This window comes from Chiloscyllium plagiosum, chromosome 29 (genome assembly GCF_004010195.1).
Source record: "Chiloscyllium plagiosum isolate BGI_BamShark_2017 chromosome 29, ASM401019v2, whole genome shotgun sequence".
In the NCBI taxonomy this organism is placed as follows: domain Eukaryota; kingdom Metazoa; phylum Chordata; class Chondrichthyes; order Orectolobiformes; family Hemiscylliidae; genus Chiloscyllium; species Chiloscyllium plagiosum.
The window spans coordinates 39,957,469-39,978,465 of record NC_057738.1 but is presented as its reverse complement, the minus strand read 5'-3'; the positions used below and the strand labels follow the sequence as shown (position 1 = coordinate 39,978,465).

Here is a 20,997-nt window from a genome sequence, read left to right as displayed (position 1 = left end):
ATTTGCTATCCCAGGAACCATAATATGCTGGGTTCTGAATAGATCTGAGCAATTGCAAGCACTTGTCCTATAATCCTCAAATGCTTCAAGTGGGTCAGCAATTTGGTTTCCAGATCTTTGATGGGATTTGTTATATGCTTCACTACTGAAATTTTTTTTTTTTGGACAAGGGGTGTGACTGTTGAGCTAAGGGAGCAGTGAAAGTTTAATCATACATACTCAGGATATTGCAATGATGACTGTCCATACAAAAGTAATTACCATTCACAGTTTAAAGTTTTCACTTATTCATATTCTGTAGCGAAATCATTACTCGCAAATTGTCAAGTGTCAGTAGTAAATATCACTGAATGTAACACAGCTGAATTCAACTCCGAATCTACAATGGAGGGGGTGTTGAATTTGGTTTTGCTTTTCTTTTGTTTGGAGGGGTAAGTAGGGAGTAGAATGTTTTTGCTCCCTTGGCTCACTGGTCACACACTTACTGCTGTGTCAAAGCATTAAGGGGTCAAGTCCTATTCCGGTGACTTGAGGACATAATCTAAGTTGGAATTTGCAGCACAGTATTAAAGGTGTGCTATGCTGTTAGAGGTGTCACCTTTGAAAATAACAACCTGCCCCTTAAGTCCGATGTAAGAGATTACATGGCATCAATCAAAGAAGGACAATGAACATCTGGTCAAGATTCATCTATCAAACAGTGCCTGGAAGTTGTATGGCCTATCACGCCTGCCCTGCCTCTTCAAACAAGCACCATTACCAAATGCCAATCTCTTGCTTTCTCTCCATATCCTTATACACTATTTCTATCCAAATAATCATCCAATGCCCCTCTTAATTGTCTCAATTGAGCCACCTCCATCACATTTCCAGGCAGTGCATTCTTTACCCTAACTACTCTCTGTGAAAGAGATTTTTTTTTAACATCACCCTTGCTTCTTAAGCATATGACTTCCAATCTTGTCCTCAGAACTAAAGTTTCTCATTTTGGAACCATTCCTGTAAATCACTTCTGCAGTCTCCAATGAAATCATATCTCTTCTAATAGGTGGTGCCCACAACTGTACACAGTACTCCAGCTGAGGTCGAACAAGTGTCTTATTATTTATTTCACTGCTGTTGTACCAGTTGACTGCTGCATTGCTGACATTACAATAGTGATGACCCTCCAAAAATACTTAATTTGCTTAAGGAACTTCAGGACATTCCAAGTTTGTGAAAGAATATATAAATCAAGTCCTTTTTTATTTTTCTTTCATCTTTCTGATCATAAGGCTGTAAGATGTCAGAGCTGAAGTCGCCAATCAGCCAATCAGCCCATTTGTGTCTGCTCTGATGATCCTCAACTTCATTTCCTGCCTTTTCTGCATATCCCTGATTCCTTTGCTTACTCAAAATCTGTCTATCTCAGCCTTGAACCATGCAGCCTCTACATCCCTCCATGGTAAAGATTTGCAGATTGGCTACCCTCAGAGTGAAAGAAGTTCATCTCATGTCTTAAATGGGCAGCTTCTTACTCTGGTCTTAGAATCCCCCACGAGAAGAAACAACATCTCCGCATCAACCCTGTTGAGCCCTCTAAGGATCTTGTATGTTTGGATTCAGTTGACTACTTCTTAAATACTAATGAGTACAAGCCCATTCTACTTGGACGTCCCTTCATACCCTTGACCAATGTAGTGAACCTTATGATCATTTGTCAACAAAATCCAGTTCAAGAGATACTGATTGTGGCTTGTGTTGATTTTAACATTGTTATATGCCACAGGATTAGAATCCAATGCTGAGAGAGAATTTGGTCTTTTCTAAAATGAGCAAAAAGAAAATTTGGTTGTAGCTACTGAAAGCTAATCCTCTCAGCCCAAGCCATTGCTGCAGTAGTTCCGAACAGTGGCAGCTCAACTTTTCTGAAGTCTGACTGGTAATCTTATCCTCCATTGTAGATTCGGAGTTGAGAAAGTTAACTGATGACTCCACAGTGTTCAGTTCCATTTCCTCTAGTTATAAAATGTTCAGTGCCTATATTCAACTAAACCTGTACAACATCCTAAGTTGGGCTAATGAATGTTACTTGCCACTTAAATGCACATAATGAGCATCACCAATCAGAATTGAACCAACTCCCTTTGACGTCGCGATTGCTAATCCATCTGTATCAATAGCCTGAGGGTAACCACAGACATAGCTGGATCAATTTTATAAGTATAAGGCAGAGATTAGAAATTTGGTGTTAAGTATCAGCTCCTGAGTCCTCAAAGCTTGTCCACTGTCTACACTGCACATCTCAGGAGTAGGTAACAAGTCACTTGAGGAGAAAGTGAGGACTGCAGATGCTGGAGATCAGAGCTGAAAATGTGTTGCTGGAAAGCGCAGCAGGTCAGGCAGCATCCAAGGAGCAGGAAAATCGACGTTTCGGGCATGAGCCCTTCTTTCATGCCCGAAACATCGATTCTCCTGCTCCTTGGATGCTGCCTGACCTGCTGCGCTTTTCCAGCAACACATTTTCAACAAGTCACTTGACACCAGGTTATGGTCCAGCAAGTTTATTTGAAATCACAAGCTTTTGAGACGCTATCTCTTCATCAGCTGACTTCACCAGATGTAGGAGTAGCAGTACAAAAGCTTGTGATTTCAAATAAACCTGTTGGACTATACCATGTGACTTCTGACCATATCCACCTCAGTCCAACACCAGCACGTCAACATCAGTTCAGGACTGTGATGGAATATTCTTCACATATTTGCATAAGCGCAATTCCAACACCCCTAGTGAAGTTCAGCCCCACCCAAGATGAAGAAGCCCACTATACCTCCGTATTCCCCAGCACTGCTCCATGTGTACTATCAGCGAGATGCACATTGCAACAACTCGCCAAAGCTTCAACAGTACCTCTCAAACCCAGAATCTCTACTCCCTGATGGAATAAAGACACCACCACCTCCAACTTCAGCTCTGAATCTCACGTCAACTAGTGCGTTATTGCTATTCCTTTTTACTGGAACACAATCCTGAAGCTCCCTATCTAAAAACACAGACAGTTTCCCTTCACCACATGACTGCAGCAATTCCCGGAAGGCCATTCACCACCACATTCTGGCAATTAGAAATAAATTATTAATGTTGATGCTGTGACATATCCCATGAATTAATTTTTAAAATGTCAGTGAACATCATGAATCTTGGATGATGTAGGCTTATAGTAAATTTTTCAATGTGGTGCAACATGATTTTTCCTCTTCGCTAGTGGAATGAAGACCATCTGAAACAAAGAATTAAGTAGATTTTTCATTGGAAGTTACTTGGCTCTATCTCACATCCTGAGCTCGATGATCATGACTGCTGTTTAACTGTAACATTAATTTCAAGTTTTTATACTTGGGATGAGCAAAGAGCAAGGTGAGATGTACCCAAGAATAACTGACCATTAAACTGCTTATGATGGGTTTTATTAAGCATATTGTAATTGTACACAGTAAAAGTCCCAATTTTAAACTTTTGTTCGATACTTTTTACAGGACGTTATCACCTGCATTTCATCAAGCATTGATGTCCTTTTGCCGTATGGCAACTGACAGTCGCTTGGGCGCAGAGGTAAACTCTTGATCCAAAATTTGCGCATTTATGCAGACCTAAAGCATGTTCTCTGGAATCTTTAGAATCAGATCCCTGTATAATATGTTAAATATAGTAGCCGTCATGTGAATCTTAATTTCTGCAGCTTGCTGTTTGTGAGACTGTCCTATACCATTTCACTCCTACTGTTCACTTGTCAGTTCAGAGTTGGGCGATGGATGCTAAATGCCTCTATTTTTCTAATATTGATAGTTAATGATTTGTGGTAACTTTTAGTTGGAGATTGGAGGCATCCAATTTTCAGGACCGAGCCTTATATTTGATGCAGCCACAATAAAAATACACTGTCCTTTGAAGGATAATAACTTCAAACCAGTGTATACAGTGAATACTTGCATGGAAGGTGGGTTCCATTTTTCACTTCCTGTTTATATGTGGCATGATGGCTCAGTGGTTAGCAGTGTTGCCTCACAGCATTAGCGGCCTGGGTTAGATTCCAGCCTTGGGCGACTGTCTGGGTGGTGCTTGCACATTCTTTCAGTGTCTGCGTGGTTTCCACTGGGTGTCCCAGTTTCCTCCCACAGTCTAATAATGTGCAGATTAGATGGATTGGCCATTCCAAAATACCCATAGTGTCCAGACATATACAGACTAAGTGGATTACAATATAGAACAGTACAGCACAGTACAGGCCCTTCGGTCCACGATGTTGTGCCGAACACTTACCTTAATCTAAAATTAGAGGAGAAAGTGAGGTCTGCAGATGCTGGAGATCAGAGCTGAAAATGTGTTGCTGGAAAAGCGCAGCAGGTCAGGCAGCATCCAGGGAACAGGAGAATCGACGGTTCGGGCATAAGCCCTTCAGGAAGAAGGGCTTATGCCCGAAACGTCGATTCTCCTGTTCCCTGGATGCTGCCTGACCTGCGCTTTTCAAGCAACACACTTTAATCTAAAATTAACCTAATCTCCACACCCCTCCAATTTAATGCCATCCATGTGCTTGTCTAGCAATCGCTTGAATGTCCCTAATATCTCTGATTCTACTACCATCATTGGCAGTGCATTCCATGCACCCACCACTTTCTGCGTAAAGAACCTACCTTTGACATCTCCCCATATAGCTTCCTCCAGTCACCTTAAAATTATGACCCCTCATGACAGCCATTCCTGCCCTGGGGAAAATCCCTGGCTATCTACTCTATCTATTCCTCTCAGTACCTTATACACCTCTATCAAGTCATCACTCTTCCTCCTCTCCAGTGTGAAAAGCCCAAACTCGCTCAACCTCTGTTCATAAGTCAAGCCCTCCAGTCCAGGCAGCATCCTTGTAAATCTCCTCTGCACCCTCTCTAAAGCATCTACATTCTTCCTATAATGAGGCAACCAGGACTGAATACAGTATTCCAAGTGTGGTCTAACTAGGGTTTTATAGAGCTACAGCAAATCCTCACGGCTCTTGAACTCAATCCCCCTGTTAACGAAAGCCAAAACACCAGGCAGCATCCTTATAAATCTCTTCTGCACCCTCTCTAAAGCATCTACATTCTTCCTATAATGAGGCAATCAGGACTGAATACAGTATTCCAAGTGTGGTCTAACTAGGGTTTTATAGAGCTACAGCAAATCCTCACGGCTCTTGAACTCAATCCCCCTGTTAACGAAAGCCAAAACACCATACGGTTTCTTAACAACCCTATCAACTTGGGTGGTAAGTTTGAGGGATCAATGTATGTAGACTCCAAGATCCCGCTGCTCCTCCACATTGCCAAGAATCCTGTCTTTAACCCTGTATTCAGCATTCAAATTCGACCTTCCAAAATGAGTCACTTCACATTTATCCAAGTTGAACTCCATCTGCCATTTCTCAGCTCAGCTCTGCATCCTGTCAATGTCATTTGATAGTGATAAATGTGGGATTCTGGAATAGGGTGGTGGTGGGGGGTAGCTGGGTCTGGATCTGGATGGGATCCTCTTTAGAGGATTGGTGAGACTCGATGAGCTGAATGGCCTCTTTCCACACCGCAGGGATTCTGTGATCTTCTTTATTTTCCAATTATGCATTGAATGCCTGTTGCACAGCTAAGAAACAAGCAAGGCTCTCAGAATTTTGGTTAGCATGTTCTGTACATAGATCAGTGCAGCACTTGCTGACCCTATCTTGCATGTTTACTCCCATTTCAAAGCAAAATGTGAGCAAGAAGGATAAGAAGGTTTTCAGGGAACATTTACCCAGTACTCTCCCAATGAAAGCTGTGTTCTTGTCCTTGTTCACAGTTTCACAAGGAAAAATGATGTACATGATTTGAGACCTCTACCCTTGAATGACAAGGTAGCTTCCAAACCCGAACAGAGCACTTTGAAGTATGGATGAATTTGCTATTAATGGGGAAAATTTAATTTGTGAAACTGAGGAGACATTGGACATGTTGAACTAGTTAGTAAGACATGAGGAGCCCTTGCACTTGCACCTGAGTACAGTAATGGATAGACAATCTGAAAGGTCCATGGGTACTTTATTGAAAAGATAATTCCACAGCTCTTGATGGGTATGAAGTGAAGCTGGTCAGTTAGTGATATCATGGTGGTGACACCATTTCAGAAAATTATGACTCTGACCATGTGTTTTTATTTTCAATTTTATTTTGCCAATTTGCAATGAAAGCACAATTTTAAACAACAGATCTGTGCAAAGAGTTGCATAAGTAAAGTTTATTTACCTTTTGTCCAGGTTTCTCGAATCGCAGATAGTGAACAATGTGTAATGCTGATGTTGGGACGATGTCTACCACACATAGTGCCGAACGTGCTGTTAGCGAAACGAGAAGTAAGAGAAAATAATTATTTTGTTATAAGTGCAGTTACAAAGATTTTATCATGCTTTCATTTTGTCTCTTACAATTTGATTAACATCACTCCTGTTCTGTATTCTGGTGCAAGCCTGTGTTATAAACTTACTCTTGTACTTGCATTTCTGATCCTAGAAAATGGTTATACATCTCTGTCAGGTGAGTTAAGAAGACCTCAAGGTATCCAACAGACTTCCTCCATTATTGCTGCTACAGTCTTTATATTTTTTTGCTGCAGCTTTGATGAATTAAAAGCCTCAGGTTAACCCATTTAATTCTATTAATATAATGGTCATTTCACTAAGGGTTTTGCCTTTTTAGTGAGTAGATTTCTTTAACTCCTAAAACTCTAACTTTAGTGTGAGGCTGACTGTGAGGAAGCTAATGTAGATGGTGTCAACCTTGCATCATTTACAGTGTGGATTTTGGTTATTTCAAATAGAATTCACTGAAATTGTTAACAATGTTGGGAGTAAAACCGCTTATAGTGTTTTCTTGTAGGTTTTTTCAATTCACTCATGGGGTCTCAGTGTCTCTGGCTAGGTCAGCATTTATTGCCCATCCCTAATTGTCCAGTGGGCAGTTATGAGTCAACCGCATTGCTGTGGGTCTGGAGTCATGTGTCACCTAGACCAGTTAAGGATGACCATTTCCTTCCCTGAATTGACAATGGTTTCATGGTCATCATTAAATTCTTAGTTCAAGATTCCTTATTGAATTTGTAATTTGATTCTCAGTAACCAGAATGTTAGCTGAGTTTATGGATTCGCAGTCTAGTGATAATACCACTGGGCCATTGCCTCCCCTTTTGCTGTTGAAGAGTAAAAATTTAATCTCATTTGATTTACTTCAAACGGTATTTTTGTGTTACTTTTCCTGTCCAGCCCCCAGCACTGTCTCTGTGGCCTTGCCACCAGATACATCACCCTTTCATGCACTCTTAACAAACAATAGACAGATAACAGCAGTGTCCTCTTCAAGCTGAATCTCTGACCCCATTATCCTACACCTCTGCTTCAAAGCCTTCGTTCCATGGGATTGTTCAGGATGAAGGTATCAAGTTCAGAGACAGCGAGGGCCTTATTTTGAGAGTTGAAGAAGGATCTTGGGATTAGTTTTGCACTCTGGAATACATTTTTGAGGTAAACTGTAATCCTATTAGGGTCAAGGCGAACCAATGCTGATGCACACCCTGAAATTGTTAGCATGTGGCTCTATTGTTAAAAGGTCTAAACCTTGTGTTTCGAAGCATGCTTCTTTTTCTCTAGCTAGTCTCTTTGTTTTACGTGTTCAGCCTGATGCAAAAAATTTGGGGATAAAGTCTTGCATCTCTTTGAAGCTGGAGTAGATTAACCAGTAGTTATCTAAATAGGTGGTTTGTTTTTTCAGTTTCCCTAGGAATTGGAGTGTTGACATTTATAAACAACTGATAACAACTTTTCCGCACGTGTTCCCTCATGTGCGGCTGTGCTTTATTAAGATAAACATGGAAACAAAGTAAAATTGGCACATGCTTGGCATGTCACAGGATATATGTAGTGTGGTGACTGTAGCAACCAAGCCTAATTTCCCAGGATAACCAGGGGGCTAAGCAAGTTGAGGAAAGACTGAAGGAACCGCAGAGGACAAATTAATGTTTTGCCTCCATTCATGGAGAATAATTTTACAGCGCGAATGAAAGCATTTACGATGAGGTGAAGCAATTAGCAGGTTAAGCACAGTCAAAGTTGTGGCCATGGAAGGGAGAAGGAGGAAGGAAGGACAGCAAGATCCCAAAAACAACAGTGTAATAATGACTCGTGAGTTTTGAATGATATGATGGTGGGTTTTTTTTCTGTTATTTTATTTCCTTGAATGGCTTCATTTATTTTCTAATCAACCTGTTCAGAGATTTTATTGCACACCTCCTGGAGCAGATGGGTCTTGAAACGAGGCTTCCTGGCTCAGCGACAGGGACACTAGCACTGCTTAAAAGAGCCTTACCATGTTGGTGGGTTTAAAGTATAAAAGGCTTTGGACTCAGATGGTATGCCTTATAGCTTGCTGAGGATCATTAAATTGAAGAGGATATAACCACAATGTTCTTAGATATGAAAGTTGCACCAGAGGACAGGATGGTAGTATACATGGCATGAGGGGGATAAAGCAAGCAATAATAGACCTACTAGTCTGACACCAACAGTGTCTAATCTTTGGAACCGATCTGCAAGTTAAAACCAATGCTTACAAAGAAAGAACTAAATGAATTGTGATCTCATACCAAAACCTTGTTAAATAGTACACTGGGTCTGGTAATCTGGATAGTGCTCTTCGAGAAAATAATGCAGTGGACTGTTAAAAGGTATGCAATAGGCCACATATGCATTTTCAAAAGGCATTTGATATTTTGCCAAATGAGAACCTTGTTGATGAAATTCAAGTATTTGATTTGAAAGGAAACGTTGCAGTATAGGAAGTTGAAAGAGCAAACATATTGGTGGTTAATAGATTTTTTTGGAACAGAGGAATTTTAACAACAAAGTCCCATAGCAGTCCATTATTTGTATTGATTGATTGTGCAAATGATCTGTGGTTACAGGGCATCAGTGGAAATTGTAGATGACAAAAGGAATGTTGGGATTAGCGGAAGTGGACAGTAAACAGAGTAAAGTACTTGTATCTGGACCAAATCGGGTCAGGTTCAATGTGGGAAATTGTGAGCGAATGTGCTTGTTTAAGTGAATGATGGCAAATTAGATATGAATTATGCACTAACTGGTAAATTCTTGCATACAGACATTTTGCATGAAGCTGAATAGTGCACCAATTGACATTTCTACAGTATGCGCAGTCTGCTCTGACTGTGGTCACGTGGGTTTATTGGCACTGATCTTGTACCATAAATTGCCTGTAAGTACAAGTTGAGTACCTCCACAGTTAGGTCAGCACTCTGCTCCTGCCAATGATTTTAAATACTTTGCAAATGCAACAGTCTAGTCTGTTGCTGGTGCTTGTATTAATTACCTGAAAGACTTGTGAGATACCACAACTTGCTGCCTCTTGTGAATTCACAACAGGAATAATCACATCTCGTTAACCACACCATGAGCATAATAAATACCAGAAGTGCACGTGACCATGTGTCAGTATGGATTGCTGAGCAAAACTGGCATTGCCATGTGTGACAGACTCGACAGTTGCCTGAGGCAGGAATTGAATCTGAGACCCTGATGCTGTGAGGTAGCAGTGCTACCTACTGAGCCACCGTGCTGCCCTAACAGAAATAGATAAAAATCTAACAGGATCAAACCAAGTAAATGTAGGAAGGTTGTTCTTAATGACCAGAAAGTCAGAACTAAGGGTAATCATTTTAGGATACATGTAGACCATTTATAACTGAAATGGAAAGCAGTTTCTTCACCCAGAGAATGGTGAGCCTGTGGTCTGCTCTGCCACAGAAAGTCACGTAAACATTGCATGTTTTCAAGAAGGTGTTTGATATAATTCTAGGAGCTACAGGGATCAAAAGGTACAGGGAGAAGGTGGGAACAGAGAGCTGAGTTGGATGATTAGCCATGATCATTATTAAATGGTGTGAGACAAAGAAATTGCAGATGCTGGAATCCAAAATAGACAGGCAGGAGGCTGGAAGAACACAGCAAGCCAGACCTGAAGAAGTGTTGCACGTGAAATGTCAACTTCTCCACCTCCTGATGCTGCCTGGCTTGCTGTGGTCTTTCAGCCTCCTGCCTGTCCATTCCAAATGGTGTAGCAACCTCAAGGGGATGAATGACCTGCTCTTGCACCTAAAGACTAGATTGTGGATTGTTGAAAGAAAATGTGGCTACACGGTTACCATTAGACCAGCTTTTTGACACAGATTATTGTTGAAATCAAATTTCACTTTTTTTTCCCCATTAGTGAGATTCAAGTCCATGTCCCCAGATCACTTGCCTAGGGCTCTACAGTACTAGTCTAGGGGCAGTAAATGTCACTCATAACTAGAATTAATGGTCAATCTACATCAGTTGCATTGGAAGTTGTCTTGGCTGGGATTTTTGGGTAAGGTTAAGGATTGGGGTAGAGTTGCAGAGGGAAAGATCATTTTGGGGCATTAGAAAGAAAATTAGTGGCATCACACTGGAACTATCGTTTAAAGAGGTGTGAAGGGTAAAGCCAAATTACTGAAATCAATATTGCAAGAGAAGATAATTTACTTGGAGAGGCATAGATTCATCTGAGATAATCAGCACGAATTTGTTAAGGGAGGTTTGTGTCTTACTAACTTCAATTTATTGAAGAAATAAGGAGTTAGAGTGGATGTTATCAAGATGGATATTATGCATTTGACTTTGTCAGATGATTGTTAAGAAAAATTAAAGAACATGAGATAAAGAGGAATGTGGCAACCTTAATCCAAAATTGCTTCAGTGACAGGAAACAGGATAAATGTGAACGGATCTGTTGTGGTTTTTTTTTTGCAAATGGAAGATGAGTTTGGTGTTCAGTTTTGGGTTCCTCGCTGTTTGTGATACATAATGAAGATTTAGACTTAAATGTGGAAGGCATGATTGGGAAATATGCAAACAATCCAAGAATTGGTAATCTTACTGATAGTCAAGAGAGTGCCTGTTTACTCTGGAATACATCAGTAATTTGATCGAGTAGGTGGAAAAGTGATAGATGGAACTTGATCTGAAGAAATGTGAAACAATGCATTTAATGAGGGCAAACAATCCACTATAAATGGGAGGATGTTGAGAGGGGTGAAGGAAATGAGAGATCATAGAGTGCATGCCAACAGGCCCCTGGAGGTGTTGGGGGCAGACAGATAGTGAAAAAGAAGATATTTGGGATGATTCCCTTCATTGGGCAAAGTATTGAATACAAGAGCAGGGACATAATGCTGGAACTCTGAGGCCTCAGCTGATGTTTTGTGTACAGTTCTGGTTATGACATTACAGGAAGAACATTATTGTTTTGGGGGTGGTACGGAGGAGGTTTACAACAATGTTGCTGGAACTTGAAAATTACAAGGAAAGACTAGATAGGTTAGTTTTTTTTCCTGAGAACAGCGGAAGCTGAGGTGCACAAAATAATGAAGGGCTTCAATAAAGTGGGGGCATATACATCCTTTGCCTCAAGCAGAGAGATATGTTACTTGGGACCACAGGTATAAGATTACAGTAAAAGGATTACCTTTTTAACCAATAGGGTGGTCTTGAATTTGCTGCCCAGTTCAGTGTTTGTGGTGGAAACCCCCAACTCATTAAGAGGAGCTTGGATCTGCACCTGAAATGCTGTGGCCTGCTCGAGACAGGTGCTGGAAAGTAGGATTAGAATGGGCAGTTTGTTCAGCCAGCACAAACGTGATGGGATGAATGGCCTCTTTCTATGCTGTAACCTTTAGACGGTAAATGATCTGTTGTATATGGATGCAGGTGGGGTTGAAGATGAGGGCAAGGAATACCAAAGTCGTCATAAGTTCATCCAAACCTGGTCTATTCATCTTTGGTACCTGTAATTGCTGTTTTGAAGTTTACCACTAGATGGCATCAATATTTATTGTTTTTGCTGGTGTTTACATGTGCTTCATCTGTAAATAAATCCCAGTTATTGGGATAACTTCACCATTACTACATAATACCTAAAAGTTCACATCACCAAATCACCTATTTTAAAAGAAAAGTAGGTATTTCCATTGGAGAAGTAATCCTCAGTTGCAGAATGTTGAAACACTAAGTTGAGTGTTATTAACATTCTGGTGCAAGTTGCCAGGCAGATTTCAGGAAGGATAATGTTCATTTACATTGGCTTCGTAGTTGGTCAGAATTGTGGTGAGTGGATGAGTCCTTAAAACCCCTGATTGAATGGAGTTGGGATTGCGAAATAGATGCTTTACGTCTGTTCTCTGTAATACTATATGCTGTTTCTGCACCTAAACCACTTGGAGATTAATCAAAATCACACTCTTTCATTCTACATATTTTGTACAACATTTTAATTTTATTTTTGAGTTCCCCATGATGTGACTTCATTTACACCTCCTCCCTACCTCCTGTAAAAACGTATCCCATATTCCCAGTTCCTCTGCCTCCGCAGCATCTGCTCCCAGGAGGACCAGTTCTACCACAAAACACACTAGATGGTCTCCTTCTTTCAAGACCACAATTTCCCCTCCCATGTGGTTGATGATTCCTTCCAGCGCCTCTCATCCACTTCCCCTACCGCTGCCCTCGAACCCCCACCCCTCCAACCGCAACATGGACTGAATCCCCTGGTCCTCACCTTCCACCCCACCAACCTCCATATATATCGCATCATCCTTTGCCATTTTCACCACCTACAAACAGACCCCACTACCAGGGATATATTTCCCTCCACACCCCTATCTGCTTTCCGCGACTACCTCATCAGGTCCACTCCCCAACAACCCACCCTCCCCTCCTTGCACCTTCCCCTGCCACTGCAGGAATTGCAAAACCTGTGCCCACAACCTCCATCTGAGGACCCAAAGGAGCCTTCCACATCCGTCAAAGTTTCACCTGCACTTCCACAAATGTCATTTACTGTATCCGTTGTGGTCTCCTCTACCTTGGGGAGACAGGACGCCTACTTGCAGAGCGTTTCAGAAAACATCTTCAGGGCACCTGCACCAACCAACCCCACAGTCCTGTGGCTGAACACTTCAACTCCTTCTCCCACTCTACCGCAGACATGTAGGTCCTGGGCCGCCTCCGTCACCACTCCCTCACCACCCGATGCCTGGAGGAAAAATGGTCTACTTACCGCCTTGGGACCCTCCAACCCCATAGTATCAATGTGGATTTTGCCAGTTTCCTCATTTCCCCTCCCCCTACCTAATCCCAGTTCCAGCCTTCCAGCTCAGCACCGCTGTCCCACCTGTCCATCTTCCTTCCCATCTATCCACTCCACCCTCCCCTCCGACCTACCACTTTACCACCACCTCCATCCACTATTGCACTCTCAGCTACCTTCCCCCATTTATCTCTCCACTCCCAAGACTCCCAGCCTCATTCCTGATGAAGGGCCTTTGCCTGAAACGTCGATTTTCCTGCTCCTCAGGTGCTGCCTGATCCGTGCTTTTCCAGCACCAAACGCGTGACTTCATTTGGCTCGAACTACAGCAAACCATATGCGTCCTCTGTAGATTGTAGTGGTTACTTCGTAAGAAAGGAACTAACTCTGCAATCTTCCCCATTTGATTTTCCATCGCTTCATCTTATTCAGAAGGCGTTATTCGCCAGTTCAGTTAATGGTCCTGGAAAAGCTTATTTTAGGATTCCTTGTTAGTCTGTCACCTAATGATGAGCCAGACCTCCTTTTGTCTCCTTTAACCGTGTTGTGTTTACGGCATTGCCTTCAGTTGCAGTACCCTTCGAATTCTAAAGACAGCAATTGTCTCCCCTCTGTATCTTCTCCTTTTTCATTAAGAGCAGTTTGTGTAATTGGTCCATTTTAATCCGATCCTTTCATTGCCCTAACCGTTCTCGTTGCTCGATTTTGCTGCTTTTTAACAGCTGCAGTAACCAAGACTGTACATGGTATTCTAATTGATGTTGCATCAGCAATTTACAAAGCTTCAGGATTACCTCGCAACAAGGGGTCTATATTGACCTTTAGATACATATCCCATCATCTGATTTACTTTAGTCATTTTCACCGTGCATTGTTATGGTAATTTTTGATTACTGTCAATTAAATAGATCTGAAATTTTCCAAGCACCTGTTTTCCCTCTGATTTTTACAGGCCTATGTTGTTTTGTCTCCATGTCAAGCACTCTTAAATTTCTACATTGAATTCAATCTACCAACAGTCGAGAAAATTTGAGTCAAATCCCTCCAGTAGCTTAAGGTTCCTACTTTTGATAAAATTGGCTGAAAGATCTATTTCTCACAATAAAATAAGTCAAGCTTCAAAGTGACTGTTGGGAAATGTAGCTGTAAAATTGGAATTTTGATCATTCTGTGTGATACAGATCCTACTGCAGCGTACATGTTGGATCAAGTTGAAGTGACAACTTTAAATTGAATAGAAATAAAAAATAGACAATTGAGATAATGAACAGAAAATGAAGGTTAGGAAAAGGAAAAACAAGACAATTAATTTTATGTAGTTATTTTTGAGGATTTGTAATTAATTTGAATTCACTTGAGATTCACACTGAGTTTGTTTTCAGCTCCTTCATTATATTGCTGCCTTATACTCTCAAGGTATTTTGTCTCTCACTAATGATCCTGATGATGTTTGGCAGTTGAACCAAAATTAATAGAATGAGCACACGGGGTTGAATTGTGTCCTAGGAATTTAGCTTCAATAACTGCAAAGTACAAACCAGAAATGCATAGTATCGGAGACGAGATCTAAAACAAAAAGAGAGATAAATCTTTCAGATTTGAGGAGAATGCAACATTCTGGACATTCAGGTCTATTTGCATTATGAAATTAGGAGCTGGGGTGTGGGGCTGACTGGTTGCTGGAAAGAAGGGGCTATGAGAGAAAATGGAACTGGGGTGGACTGGAGCTTAATGGTGAAACCAGGGGTGGAAAGAATGACTGATACATGCGTTTGAGACCAGGCTGGAGGTAGGAAATGAGATTCAAGGACAGTTTCTCTAAAAGGTGAGAAATATAGCCAATACCCCTAGGGGTGATATTGGCTATATTTTCACAAACCTCCCTGTGACACAAAAAAGGGATCACTGGCAGCCTCCAGTCTGGACCAGGAAAGGGTCACGCCAATCAGGTCAGGGAAGGTACTGCAGTAAACAGCATTAACAGCAAATCTTGAGAGGCTCAATGAGATTTCTGGTCCTGATAACCTCATGGCACTGAACTGAAATGGACAGTTTTAAATTGGACTGCTTGTACTATCTTTGAAATGTGTAGGTGGAGCATGAGAATGTTCTAAGATATAGAGTGATAGAGTTGTAGATCACAGAAACAGACCCTTTGGTCCAACCTGTCCATGCCAACTAGATATGCTAAATTAATCTAATTCAGTTTGCCCACATTTGGCCCATATCTCTCTCAACCCTTCCTATTCATGTGCCCATCTAGATGCCTTTTAAATATTGTAATTGTACCAGCCTCCCCCATCTTCTCTGGCAGTTCATTTCAGATACGGACCAACCTATGAGTGAAAAAGTTGGCCTTCAATCTCTTAAATCTTTCCCCTCTCATCTTAAACCTATATCGCCTAGTTTAGGACTCCCCTACCCTGGGAAAAAGACCTTGACTATTCACCTTATCATACCCATCATAGGTTTATAAACCTCTATAAAAAGTCATCTTTCAGCCTCTGACGCTCCAGGGAAAATAGCCCCAGCCTATAACTCTCTCTCTAGCTCAAACCTGTCAACATTGGCAGCATCCTTGTCAATCTCTTCTGCACTCTTTTTCAAATTTAACAACATCTTTCGTATAGCATGGAGACCAGAATTGAATGTGGATTCCAAAAGTCGTGTAATTAATATGTCTTGTACAGCCATAACATGACATCCCAACTCCTGTGCTCAATGCACTGATCAATTAAGGAAAGCATACCAAACGCTGCCTTCACTACCCTGTCTACCTGTGACTCCACTTTCAAGGAATTATGAACTTGCACCCCAAGATGTCTTTGTTCAGAAATACTCCCCAGGAGCCTACTATTAAATGTACAAGTCTTGCCATAATTTGCCTTACCAAAATTGCAGTTTGTAGTTATAATTGTACAAGGAAGAGGAGTCAAATGCAACATTCCATCTTGTCCTCTCAAATTACTGCAAATAATACCCTGCAACTCCTCTCCCAAGCACAAATGAGTGTTAGGCTAATGTCAGCTTAAAACCCCCAGTCTTTGTGACTGTTTGTGAAAACCTAAATTAATTTGAGAAAACCTGTAGTAGAAGAAATAAAGAATAATGTATTTTATGTTATGTTTGGACAAAACACATACCTGTAACCTTGTGGCAGATTCTTGGACCGGTGACTGACTTTAATGGAAGAGCTTATCAAATTTGATCGGCCGATTGAATCATTGCCAAATCTTGTGTACTGAAACTACAGTGCACGTTAAAAACAGTTGAGTCGAGCATGAATTGAAATTCTTATACAAATTAGGCAGCTTTTTATCAGTTTATCCTGAATTAGCATTTGCTGATCTTGTTATAATGAATGGGCAATTTTATTTTAATTTCAATATACTATTGATTATTAATGCTGCTTAAGGTTCTACCATTTAGACTGATTGACCTGATCTGAATAATTTGAGTTCAGTGAAATGCAGGTGTTGTTAAATACAAAACACATTGTAAAGGCTTAATGGAATAATGGTCTTTATCTGGATGCTAATATCCAAAAGAATGGAAATGGTGTTTGTTATTTCAAGCTCTGAGCAGACCACAATTAGAGCAAGGGATTCAGTTCTGCGCATTCTGTCAAGAGAGGCTTTATTGACCTCGGTACACAGATTCATCAGAATGATAGAGTTATATAGCATGGAAACAGACCCTTCAGTCCAACTCGTCCACGCCAACCAGATTATCCTAAAGTGATCGAGTCCCATTTGCCAGCATTTGGCCCATATCCCTCTTGAATCCTTCTTATTAATGTACCCCTCCAGATGCCTTTTTAAATGCTATAATTGTACCAGCCTCCACCACTTCCTCCAGCAGCTCTTCCACACACGCCCCACCCTCTGCATGAAAAGGCTTTATCCTAAGTCCCTTGTAAATCTTTCCTCTTTCATATTAGACCTATGTCCTCTAGTTTAGACTCTCCTACCCTGGGGAAAAAGACTTGGGCTATTCACTCTGTCCGTGCCCCTCTACAGAGTCACCCTTCAGCCTCCAACACTCCACGGAAACAGCTCCGACCTATTCATCTCCCGAGAACTCGACCTCCAACAACAGCAACATCTTTAACTTTTTTAACTGGGTGAAGTGAGTTGAATTGAGGCCAGGTTTGTAGTCTAGTCTTTTCTACCCTAGCATTTAGAAGATTCAGCATTAGACTAGTTGAAGTATTTAGCATTTATGAGATTTGTTTTGATTAAGAGCAACAATTTCCTCTGGTAGGAGAGTCCAGAACAAGGAGCAGAGATGTTAGAGTTTGGCCACTTGGGGCAACATTGGGAAGTGATTCTTCAAACAAAGTGTTATGGAAATCTCTAGCTTTCTCTCCTTCACACGAAACCCACTCCCTCCACCTATACTGGCCCAAAACATTGGTGTGATTAGAAGAGTCAATTGAGAATTTCAGAGCTGACCAGAATTATCAAGATATGATGTTTTTCTTTAATGCATGGGACAAAGGTGTCACTGGCCAGCATTTATTGTCCATGAGCATGCAGTAGATAAGAATAAAATTGCAGATCAGGCCTTACCTGTAATGGTGGACACATTCTGTTGATAAATGGTCTCCACTGGTTTCTAGTCCAGTGTTCTTCCTAAAGGCTCTCAATGAGGAATTAAAGATGTGAAAAAGTGGAGTAAGTAAGGTTTTGTCCACTGGTGTTCAGCATCTAGTTAAATGTTTCTTTTTTTGCTCCAGGCCTACACTTCAGCTGTTTTATAATGAGCTGTTTTGGGTTTTTGTTTTGCTTAAGAATTCTGCATTAACTTTTTTAACCTCTGCTGAGCATGTGCTATAACATGGGTTTTGTATAAAACTGTATACGTAATGTGGTAGCTAAAACTGGAAATGTAAGTGTACCATTTTGATTTTTTTTAATCTACATTCAAAGGCTACCTATGTGAGCTTTATTTTTAGCAAGTAGTTTGTTTTATGAATCTCTCAAACTTTATCAGTTTTAAGCATGAAGCTACATAGCCACCTTACACTGAACCCTGGTTATGATATCTGTGTTTTGTCAAGCATATATGATCTTATTCACCGGTAAATGCCTTTCACTTTTCAGTTTTATCTAGAATACTGTCCAGCTATCATGCCCAAACTCTGGAATTTTCTTTGGACCTTTTCTGGTTTGATATCTTCACTCGTTGAAGTATAGAAGTCTTACTACAGTTAAGCAGTGCATTGATGAGACCACACCTGTAGTAGTGTGTGTTGGCTTGGCTCTGAGAGGGAGTGCAACGAAGAGACTGATTTCTGGGTGAGAGGATCATCTGAAGAGGAGAGGTTGAGCAATCTTAACCTGCATTGTCTGGAGTTTAGAAGAATGAGCAATGACCTAAATGAAATATATAAAATTCTTAGTTAGCTTGATAGGGTATACGCTGAAGGAAGGATTTCCCTGGCTGGGGAGATTCAAACTTAGGGTCACAGTCTCTAAATGAGGTTCTGGTAAATACTTATCCTGATTCTCTCCACACATTTGGCTTGATTTGCTGAGTATTTCCAGCATTTTCTGTTTTTGCACTAAATAAAGGGACCACTGTCTACAGCTGAATTAGAGAAATGTATTCACTCAAACGGTCATAGATGTTGGGAATTCTCTACCCAAGAGAACTTGGAATGGTTAGTCTTGTGCATCTTTGTGACAAAGGTCAATAGTGTTATTTTTTTAAGGGCAAGAGAAATGAGGGCAGAACGAGAAAGTGGAGTCTTAGAAGATGATCAGCACTGACCTTGTTGAAGGGCATATAGGTTAGTCCAGCTCCTGCTACTTATTTTTGTAAGTGGTAACAACTTATGTCAATTGTGATATTTGGTGATTAAAAGGGACTAAGGGATTGACAAAAACATGAGAAATAAGAACTGTAGTAGACCATTCAGCCTGTTGAGCTATTCTGCAATTCAGTACAATTGTGGCTGATTTTGGGGCTGAACTCCAGTTTTCCAGCTGTTCCCCATTTCCGTAAATTCCCTGAAAGGTGAAGAATCTGTCTGACCTATCCTTCAATGTGTTCAGCAATGGAACATCCACAATCCTTTGGATTAGAGAATCCTGAGGATTCACAACATTTGAGTGAAATAATTTCTCCTCATTTTTGCCTTAAATAATAGGCCCCTTAGCTGACTGAGCTCCTCCCAACCATGTTTTAGGTTCCCAGGAGAAACACACGGAGTCTGCCTAATAAAGCCCCTTCAGAATTCTGCATTTCTCAATGAGATTGCCTCTTATTCTTTTAAACTCCAGAAACTATGACCCAATTTATTCACGATAGGACAGCCTTTATCCCACAGGGGAGCTAGTCATAACTGGAGAAAGGTGCTAAAATTACAATGAGGGGGGAAAAGGAGTCTTCTAGCAGGCAAAGAAGATATTCTTGAACCTTGTCCAGAAATGTTGCAGCAACAGGTTGCTCAAGACTGGTGTGTCTTTGACCTGGATGGACGTAGGCCCTTTTAGGAAATTAAATTGTTGTTTGGAAGGAAACATTTCGCCAAAAGTGGAAGCTGCATTTCTGAAGCAGCGTTAGTATTGAAAGAAATATGGATGTTTTACCAAATATTCAGCAACAGAAGTCTAGAGGTGTGGAAATGCATAGAAATAAAGCAACTTTTGTTGTGTGATGAGTCACTCAAAGGCTAACAATTGGTTCTGTAATTTGGGAAAGCTCAGTGTAAAAGAATGAGAGAACGAATCTGCATTTGTCATGCCTTTCAGTGCCTCGGGGAGCCTGACATTATTTTGCAGCCAGTTAAGAGATTTTGGAGTCTGGTCACAGTTATAAAGTAAGAAAGAATGCACTGAAAAGAGAAGCTAACAAGTTCAGCATCTGAGGATTTGCAGAAGATTCAGCAAGCAGGAAAATAAATCACCCAGTAACACTCTAATGATCACTACTTCGTTGGCACTCTGAAAAGAGATCAGAAGAGTGAAGAGTTTAAAAAAAAACACCAAGTCATGCTTCAGGATGAGAACTGCAGGAGCTCTGTTACTGATTATGAAACTCAGAACACTGGACCTAAATAACCTGTTGAGTGAAGAAATGTCAAAGTTTTTTTGTAGATTTTAAAAAAAACCCAGCTGTATACAAATACAATATTGCATGTTATTTATCTGTTTCTTTTCCCTCCCTGACTTAGGAGCTAATTCCTCTAATCCTGTGTACAGCTTGCCTCCACCCTGAACCCAAGGAGAGGGATCAGCTTCTCCACATTTTGTTCAACCTGATTAAACGTCCAGATGATGAGCAGAGGTAGGAGTTGCTGTGTATCTCAAACTCGTTTCTTAACAACAGTCACCACATTTCCTTGGCATGCACGTGCTCTCATTCCAATGGCATAACTGTTGATCAGTATTGTTGACCAGACAAACATTGTGCCTAAAGGACCTCCTGAAATATTCTTACGTTGATCTGAAAAGCACATTAGTGTTTTATTAAATACGTAAATAGAGACATAAGAAATAGGAGCAGGATTAGCCCCTTCAACCATTCAATATGGTCATGACTGATCATTGAGCTCAATATTCTAATCATGCCTTCCTCACATACCCCATAATCCCTTTAGCCGTAACCACCTTCTTGAGAAAACACAATATTTTGGCCTCAGCCACTTTCTGTGCTACTGAATTCCCCAGGGTCACCACTCCAGGAGGAGGCACAGTAGCTCAGTGGTAAGCACTGCTGTCTCATAGTGCCAGGGACCAGAGTTCGATTCCAGCCTCAGGCGACTGTCTGTGT

The 20,997-nt window shown here is 41.0% G+C and overlaps 1 protein-coding gene across 5 annotated transcripts in view; it reads left to right on the top strand.

Moving 5' to 3' along the window:
- Positions 1-20,997, top strand: part of relch (RAB11 binding and LisH domain, coiled-coil and HEAT repeat containing) — a 92,656-nt gene that overhangs the window by 36,430 nt on the left and 35,229 nt on the right. For 3 of the 5 annotated variants that reach the window (XM_043719607.1, XM_043719605.1, XM_043719610.1), the window contains 4 exons: positions 3,517-3,592; positions 6,303-6,398; positions 6,556-6,579; positions 20,399-20,511. In XM_043719607.1, coding sequence (XP_043575542.1) covers positions 3,517-3,592; positions 6,303-6,398; positions 6,556-6,579; positions 20,399-20,511 — 309 coding nt within the window. The remainder of the gene's footprint in view (positions 1-3,516; positions 3,593-6,302; positions 6,399-6,555; positions 6,580-20,398; positions 20,512-20,997) is intronic. The other 2 variants (XM_043719609.1, XM_043719608.1) reach the window with 1 other exon arrangement.